This window comes from Syzygium oleosum, unplaced genomic scaffold, assembly GCF_021117445.2.
Source record: "Syzygium oleosum isolate NSW1041296 unplaced genomic scaffold, Sole_v2.1 Sole_v2.01, whole genome shotgun sequence".
In the NCBI taxonomy this organism is placed as follows: domain Eukaryota; kingdom Viridiplantae; phylum Streptophyta; class Magnoliopsida; order Myrtales; family Myrtaceae; genus Syzygium; species Syzygium oleosum.
In genome coordinates, this window is record NW_026607485.1 from 22645848 (window position 1) to 22655567 (window position 9720).

Consider the following 9720-nt stretch of genomic DNA (forward strand, 5'->3'; position numbering starts at 1 on the left):
GACTTATAGTGAGTTTAAGACATCGAAAGAGATATGAGATCACTTGAACGCTCAGTTCCAAAAACAAGAGGGGCTCTCTAAAACTCTTCTAGCGGAGAAGTTCTTTGACTTTAAATTCAATATTAATTCGAGTATCACCTCTCAATTAATTGAACTTGAGAACATGAGGAACAGGTTGAAAGAGGATAACTCTGATATGTCCGATAATCTCTTTGTTGGCCTTGTGTTGAGTAAGCTACCTGCTGAATGGAGTTCTTTCAAGACTGAAATGCACAGACAGAAAGAACAGATGAGACTGGATGAATTAAAGAGGTATATTCACATTGAAGATCAAAACATATGTAGGAAGAGTTTGGAACAGGAAGGACAACAAAAGTCGGTTGCCAACTTAGTTTCACATTCCAATAAACCTCAGAAAAGGTTCAAGTCATCAAAAGGTGAATCCTCTTCACAGTTAGAGGCCAAAAAGACTATCTTCAAAAGGAAGAAGAAGGGCAAGTGCCATAACTGTGGAAAGTGGGGTCACTGGGCAGCAGAATGTAAGCTACAAAAGAAGCCAAAGAATGACACACCACAAATTGCGACTAATATGTTAATTAGTAAATCTGAGCCTCAAGCCTTCATTGGAATGATCAAGAATGGAAAGGCCAGCGTCTCCTCTGAGTGGTGGTTAGATAGTGGCGCTACTTGTCATGCTACAAATGACAAGAACTCACTCACTGAGGTCATAGAAGTGAAAGACACCGTAGAAAATTGTAATGGTGGTGAGGCAGAGGTGACTCATGCTGGAACTGCAAACTTGATGCTTTCTTCAGGTAAATTACTAACTCTGAAACATGTTAGAGTAGTACCTTTACTTAAAAAGAATTTGATATCTATGAGTTTACTTGATAAAGATGGTATGTCCTTTTCAACTATGAATGGTAGAGTAACTTTATCTGTTAACTCATATTATTTCGGTTGTGCATTCATGGTTAATGGTATGTATAGGTTGAGTTTAGATACTGATAGCATCAACCATATGAATTCTACTTTGATTGATCCAAAGTTGTTACACAATAGACTTGGACATGTGAATTACAGGAAAATGCAACATCTAGCTAAAACTCACAACATTCCATTGGATACTTCTATTCGATTTGACAAATGTGAAGTGTGTGCACAGGCTAAAATCACTAGAAAACCTTTTAAGTCGGTTTCTAAAAGCACACAACTTCTTGAGTTAATACATTCTGACCTTTGTGACTTCAGAAATTATGTTACTAGAGGTGGTCGGAAGTATCTACTAACATTCATAGACGATTTTTCTCGATATTGTCATGTTTATTTGTTGAAATCGAAAGATGAGGTTTTTGAAAAGTTTAAGATTTTCAAGTCAAGAGTAGAAAATCAACTCAACTTGAAAATTAAGAGGTTTAGAAGTGATAGAGGAGGAGAATATACTATGACAGGGTTCAAGGACTTTTGTACTTTAGAGGGCATAATACTTGAAACCACTGCTCCTTACTCACCCCAATCAAATGGTGTTGCCGAGCGTAAGAATAGAACGTTAACTGAAATGTTAAATTCCATGTTACTTACGGCTGGCATGCCTTCCTCCTATTGGGGAGAAGCAGTTCTAACTGCTAATCACATCCTAAACAGGTTACCGCACTCTAAGTTGTCTATGACACCTTATGAGATATGGCATAAGTATCCTTGTAGATATGATACTCTTAAGACTTGGGGCTGTGTTGCTTATGTAAGAATACAAGATCTAAAAGACCTAAAGTGGGACCTAGAACCATTACTTGTGTATATCTAGGTTGTGCGGAAGATAGTGCTGCAAATAGATTTTTAGATCTATCTACTAATACAGTGATAGAATCTAGAGATGCAGAATTTTTCGAGAACAAGTTTCTCAGAGATCATGGCTTGAATGTTTCTGGATCTACAGATATGATTTCAGAGTCTCCTGTAGAATTTGAAGCAAGCTCTTCTGACACTAATTCCCCACAGCTGACTGTTGAACAAGCTCCAGTTAGAGTATCTACAAGAGATAGGGTTCCCAAAAGTTTTGGTGAGGACTTTGTTACTTACCATCTAGAGGATGATCCATTCTCCTATCAGGAAGCAATGAGATCTAGGGAATCCCTACTGTGGGCAGAAGCCATAGATGATGAAATGAGCTCTCTGCTACAGAACCACACTTGGCAGCTAGTCCATTTGCCAAAAGGGGCTAAGGCTATAGGCTGTAAGTGGGTATTGAAGAAGAAACTAAATAGTGATGGATCAATAGCCAGATACAAAGCACGTTTAGTAGCTAAAGGCTATAAACAACTGAGTGGAATAGACTATTTTGATGTTTATTCACCTGTGTGTCATCTATCAACTATAAGAATTCTTCTTGCTTTGGCATCTATTGAACACTTTGTAGTGCATCAAATGGATGTAAAGACAGCTTTCCTAAATGGAGAGTTAAATGAGGAAATCTACATGGAACAACCGGAAGGGTATGTCATGAAAGGTCTTGAGGACAAAGTTTGTAAATTGAACAAATCTTTGTATGGTCTTAAACAAGCACCTAAGATGTGGCATCTTAAATTTGACAAAGTGGTAAAAAGTTATGGCTTTCAGTCTAGTTATTCCGATAAATGCCTTTACCATCGTTCTATGTCAAATAAGATAGTCATCATTTGCGTGTATGTTGATGACATGTTAATTCTTGGTTCCGATCATTCTGTAGTGAGTGACGTGAAAGCTACTTTAGCTAAAGAATTCAACATGAAAGATCTTGGTATTGCTAATACCATTCTCGGTATGAAAGTAAGCTTTGAAAGGCAAGTCATCTCCCTTAGTCAGACTCATTATATGGAGCAACTACTTTCTACCTGGGAATACAGTGAGTGTAAACCGAGTGCGACACCATGTGATTACAATAAAAGACTGAGTCCTAATGAAGGGACCAGTGTTGATCAGTTAAAGTACTCGAAACTGATTGGTAGTCTCATGTATGCCATGAGTTGCACTAGACCTGACATAGCCTTTACAGTTGGCATGCTGAGTCGTTTCACTAGTAATCCTAGTAAAGAGCATTGGGATGCCCTTAGTAGGCTGATGAGATACCTTAAAGGTACTAAAGATTATGCTCTATGTTATTCTGGTTATCCTCCAACTGTAGATGGATATTCTGATGTCTCATGGTGCTCAGAAATTGGAAATAGTAAGTCCACTAGTGGATATGTATTCACTTTGGGTGGAGCTGCTATTACTTGGAAATCCAAAAGACAGACTTGTATTGCATTGTCGTCTATGGAATCAGAACTTTTTTCTTTAGCCTCAGCCGGCGAAGAGGCAGAGTGGATAAAGAATCTAATTATGGATATTCCTTTGACTCAGCTAAAGATTAATTCTTTAAACTTGTTTTGTGATAATCAAGCCGCTGTCCAAGTCGTTAAGAATGCTCTCTTTAATTCCAAGAGAAGGTATGTGAGACTGAGACATGCGTTGTTGAATTATCTGCGCGAACAAGGAGTTATCACCTTGATCGATGTGCGATCGACGGATAACATGGCCGATGCTCTCACAAAGGGTATGCCTACAGATCGATTATTCAAAACAGTGAGGGAAATGGGGTTAAAGACTATGTAGATATGTCTTAATTACCATTTACTTACCTTCTAATTGTATGTTTTGCATTATCGAATCTTCCTTTGTTGGCCACAATGATAAGCACAATTTGTGTTTCATCGATGTTCATGGTTGCTGATTAATTTGAAAAGGGTGAGTTGTCTCATTCCAAACTTGATGAAGATAACGTTAACCCAATTCAAAGGTTCTATCTGGGGAGCTTGTGTCATTCCAAATTTGATGATACAATCCACCTAGATCGGACTATCCTTTTGGTTAAATAATCTCATTCCAAACTTGATGCTAGATTATGACTTTAAGGAATTAGTAATTGTGACATTCCAAATTGAAATACAGAAATAGTTGTTTGCATAAGAAGTCTGTTGGTTATTGTAAGTGACATGACTATTGGTCCTGTTCTTTGAAACTAGACAATGGTTATTCTCTTATAAATACACCGAACTTGATGGCTCTTTGTAATTCAAACTGTTTAGGCCTTGTTCATAATTATGAAACTGGCTTGATGCTTATGAACATGATATTATGATGCTTTATGACATTAATATATGTTCTTCTCTGCCTGATTGAATTCATAATAATATGAAATTCATATTTGACATTCTACAGGGGATGGCAGAGATGGAGGAGAGCTTACTGGGTGGGATCCTGACCAAGATGATCTATTAGATGAATGAATTTATCATTTAGAGTATATAGGGACTTGACAAGTCACCTGCTATTGCCCATTTTGATGGAGTTCATTTACTTGAGACTTCCATTTTGCTATCTCTATTTTGTGAACATTATTGTGTTTGGTTGTGAACTGATTCTGAGATTTATTTTGGATATTGGGATTTGTATGAGTTTAAACTGAATTTGAAACTCTTCATATTTAATTATATGTATTGATCTCAGAACAGATTCATGATAAGGATGATTCACTTATTTAGATTGAAAATTATGATTGAGTTTAATATTTAGTGCTAAAACTCTTTGACCGATCCAAGTTGATTGTCTTGGACTGAATGTGGATGATTCATATTTGTTTGAACATTACACTGATCACCGTATTGGATTGTGCTGTATGGTGAACATAGGAGGAGATTGTTGGATATATTATTAATATAGTCCAAATAATATGTTCACATACAAGCCCAATAGGTTTAAAGTATGATTATTTTGGGCCCATATGGGCTAGAGCCCAATAGCTTACATATAAACTCTAGGGTTTCCCTACGCTGGAGGTAACACTGTTGAGCATTCCAAACTTGACGTCTCTTGGTGTAATACTTTAAGCAAAACACAATTTTCTCTCTCAAATCCATAACCTCCAACATATATATCTATATATAAGTTGCACTCCAATGTATGTATAGGAGGAAGGGGCAAGCATCATTGTGAAGAGCACTAACAAGGAGAGAACAAGAGAGAAGCTGCAAATCTCAAAAAGAAAAGGGTTTTGCATGAGAGATTTTCATTTCGAAGATGGGCCTTGCAAGTCACCATGAGCTCTGTAGACACTTAGAAGATCTTACATTATAATTTCATATTGAACTCCACGTGCATTACAATTATATAGGAACTGAACTGTTAAGATTCGGCACACAATCACAATAAACTAGAGAGTAAAAGCGATAAAAGAAAATCGATACATAAAGTTTTTATCCAGGTTCACCCTTAAATGAGTGCTATATCTAGCATATGATTCCACTATAATTAACACATCCCAACAATCTCTCACTTGGTGAATACTCCATATGCTTCTTTAATTCCAACACAGTTGTACACCATTCTAACTTTTCTGCACTCACTGTCTAGGTAAAAAAATATGTACTATTCGCATGTGTGTCAACTTTCTTCAGTATTACAACCTTCTGCTCCATTTTCTCTCGGATAAGGTGATATTGTATATTGATGTGCTTTGTAGCATGAAAACTAGGATTCTTAACCAAGAATATAGCACTCTGATTATCACACCCAATCTTCACTTCTCCTTGTGTGAAACCAAGCTCCTTATACATTCTATGCATCCGGATTACTTCCTTAGCAGCATAAGTAAGGACTATGTACTCTGCCTTAATAGATAAAGCAATCGTGCATTGTCTCTTACTCATCCAACTCACAGCTCTGCCAAATAAGAAAACAACATTGTTGTCCAACTTTGAGAAAAACCCCAAATTCTCTCTCACAATGCAAGTGGAGGTTCTTGCTCAACGTGACGAGACAAGAACGAGCAAGAGAAGGCATTGGGTCTGGTCTCGAGCCGGGTTTCAAGAACGAAGACATCGATGGGCCGAGTCGGGTGTGTATTGATGCATGCACATACGTCAAATGAACAGAAAAACCAACACAAGTTGATCGACCGCTGTGACTTTCATCAGCAAATTCACTGTGGATAAGAAAAATTACTTCAACGAGCGACCTGAGATGTCAAAACCCCTTCTTGTAGAACAAGAAAAGGTCATGTGTGAATGTTAAAAATATTCATTAGATACCGTTAGATATTTATTTTTTTCATTTTAGATGTTACCATCTTTTTATGGTTACGTGTCACTATACTATTCGCTATGATAATGTATTTTAATATACGCTACAAAAAATTAGTAACTGCATAAGTATCGAAAAAGTTACCAACAAACGAAATGACAAAATGTGATTCACGAAACGTTAATTTTTGGCGGAAAGGTTGCTGCATTGCAGATAGTGATGCATGCACATACGTCAGATTACTTCAACGAGCCACCCTGAAGATGTCAACATTTGCTCAGTCAAAATTCTATTCATGCAATTGATGGGATGACTAGAAATGTCACGTTAAAAGACGACTTCCAGTTACGTGTCAAAGACGGACTTCCTAAACCCTAATAGTTATTTATTTATTTATTGGATCTCTATTTATTTCTCGTTTGTTTGTATTCCCACAAACATCACACGCTCACGCAACACAAACAGACAGACACGCAGCCACACGAGAAACAGCGATGGACGTAGTAGTACTGAGCTCAGGACACGGAATGCCGTTGATCGGGTTCGGAACGTTGACGATGCCTCTTCCAATGCATGATGTGTTGACTTTCGCTTACCTGGATGCCATCGAGGCCGGGTACCGCCACTTCGACACGGCGGCCCAGTACGGTACGGAGGAGCCGCTTGGCCAATCCATTGCCGAAGCCATGAAGCGTGGCCTCGTCGAGAGCCGCGACAAGTTCTTCATCACCACCAAGCTCTGGTGCACCGACGCCCATCCGAACCTCGTTGTTCCTGCCCTCAAGAATTCTCTCAAGTAATTAATCATACTTAGGGTTCGTATGTTTGAAGGAAAACAATTTCCGGGAAATTGTTTTCCGACTTTTCGTTGCTTGGATGATAGAAAACTAATTAATCTACGGAAAATATTTTCCATGTACAAACTTAGATTGAGCGAAAATGACTTCCCCTTCTAGCAAGAAGGTAAAGTAACAAATGAAAACTAATCATTTTCCTTGGAATTGATTTCTATAGAAAACATTTTCCTTTATTACGAAGTTTTTAGTGGAACAAATGCACCTTTAGGGAATGCTTTCTATGAAAATCATTTTCAAGGAAAATGTTTTTGCCTTTTCAGAATAGGGCATTCATTTTCCTCACTTTAAGCATGTATATTTTCTTCGACTGTAAATGATTTTTCGTTGACTAATCATTTTCAGCAAATCAAATGTATGAAAGTGCGGAAAGCTAATTCACAGAAAATTCTTTCACTCAAATAGATATATCCTTCATTCTTCTCGAATTTCTCTCTCTTTTTCTCCGGTTTATTTAGTTTCTATAATTTTGGGATACATTTTTAAGTCATATGACAAAATGGAACATCAAGACCATATGAAATCATTAAGTAATCTCGTCCTTTCCGACATGTATTAGTTTTCACTGTGGATATAAATACCAGTAGCATGCATTTGGATTTTGGAGGTTATTTTGAATCTTATATTACATATATATTACTTTCTTGGAGTCATATCAGTTCTTTTTTTGTTTTTTTTGTTTTTGCAATTGGCGTGTATACTCATTGTTTAGGAGGCTAGGGTTAGAGTATGTGGATCTGTATCTAATCCACTGGCCGGTGAGACTGAAGGAAGGAACCGAAGGGATAAACTTGAAAGGCAAATTGCTTCCATTCGACATCAAGGGCACATGGGAGGCCATGGAAGAGTGCTCCAAGCTGGGCTTGGCCAAGTCCATCGGAGTCAGCAACTTTGGCACCAAGAAGCTCTCTCAACTCCTCATCCATGCCACAATCCCCCCTGCTGTTAATCAGGTAAAAGAAAGAATATATGTGAAGATTTTTCAGTCGAATTATTTTCAAATGAAGATTTTCTTCAAGATTTGTTTTTCTCTTCTTTGTGGGTTAATCATGATTTAGGTGGAGATGAATGTGGCATGGCAACAAGAGAAACTGAGGACGTATTGCAGAGAGAAGGGAATACATGTGAGTGGTTGGTCTCCATTGGCAGCGAATGGAGCTCCTTGGGGTTCATTAGCCGTTATGGAGAATCCTCTGCTTAAGGAGATTGCTATTGCCAAGGGAAAGACCGTGGCTCAGGTAAATTTATTATTTACTTTTTGGCCTTTGTGTTCCTCTGTTGGGAGAAAAGGAGACTGTTTCTCCGGTCTCGCGTCGCCCATATAAAGGGTTGCCATGCTGGTAAATAAGTCTCGTCCAACCTTAGATTAGCACAATAAATTTTAAAGCTAGGCATAGGTAAACCATGGCCCAAATGAATAACATCATGCTAACAGCGAATATGAGGAGGCCTAGCTTATAATTTTCCTCCTACTGTAATATAATGCAAAATCTAATTGAATCTTGCAATTAAATCTATACAAAATCATCAGAGTAATCAAACGAGAAACAGTAAAGAACACTTAAGACTTACATGATTTGGTCCGGTGGCGGTACCTACTCCACGGTGAGAGCAAGCCGTAAATAATCAACTAACCAAAATGGAGAATTTCAGATTTACGATCATGCGCACGTTCAAGTGATTCCAAGCCTTAGTTTATATCCAAATTTACAAAGTTGACAAAGAAAACAAATCAATTGGGTGAAGAACTTAAAGCGCAAATCCACCCGTTGTCAGAGCTCTTCGTACGCCTAATAAGAGAACTTCTCTGTACGATTTTTGAAGAATTCCAATTTGCGTCCATACAGAAGTCAACCGGACACACCCACAAGCTCTCAAATCACGAGTGTTTTCTTCTTGTTCTAAGCAACTTGCAGGACATCGACCCCAAACAAAAAAAAAAAAGCAACTTACAGGACTCCACAAACATGTGTTAAATAAAGAATGGGAGCCCCAAAGATGGAAGTTGACTTATCAAAATAAACAAGGAAACTTCCTTCTGCGGTTTCACCGAAGAATTTCAGCCGAGAATAATAGGAGTTTATTTCCTATTTTTCACGAAACAAATCTCATCAACCATCCGAACTTTCCTAGTGAACATTGGGTTGGGTTTTGCTCACCGGCTCAAACTTGAGACATAATTTAACACTTCCGTTGTTACATGTATCTATATGTAGGTGGCACTAAGGTGGATATATGAGCAAGGGTCAAGCATCATTGTGAAGAGCTCCAACAAGGAGAGAATGAGAGGGAACCTGCAAATTTTGGGATGGGAACTTAGCCAGGACGATTTGGAGAGGATGAAGCTGCAAATCCCACAGAGAAGAGGCTGCGCAGGAGAGATTTTCATTGCTGAAGATGGACCTTACAAGTCGGTGGATGAGCTTTGGGATGGAGATGCTTGACCATCCCACACATAATTTTTCTTATTATTTGATGTGTTTGCAATTATATGTATGAGCTGAATAAGGTGTTTTCAAGAATAAGTTTGAGAATAAATATGTGAATTCGAGAAAATTTTTCAAAAAAGTCCTAAACCATTGTATGGCAGCCGATTCAATCATAAATTTTCGAATTTAGCCAATTTAATCATAAACATTTTTGACGATTTTTCAATGTAGTCCTTCCAACCAGAGAGAGAGATATTCACACTGGTCGTCGAAGACTGAACCGTGTTGACTTAGGAGTCCCGTTACCTTGTCGCCCCTACGATGCTCAATACACTAGCAAG

General features: G+C 38.1%; 1 protein-coding gene across 1 annotated transcript; it reads left to right on the forward strand.

Moving 5' to 3' along the window:
- The first annotated feature begins 6543 nt into the window (after positions 1 to 6543).
- Positions 6544 to 9428, forward strand: LOC115663191 (methylecgonone reductase-like). The gene is made up of 4 exons (XM_030585218.2): positions 6544 to 6892; positions 7663 to 7903; positions 8009 to 8188; positions 9167 to 9428. Exons 1-4 carry the CDS (start codon positions 6591 to 6593, stop codon positions 9392 to 9394), a joined length of 951 nt encoding a protein of 316 aa, XP_030441078.1. The 5' UTR covers positions 6544 to 6590; the 3' UTR covers positions 9395 to 9428.
- Positions 9429 to 9720: the final 292 nt, after the last annotated feature.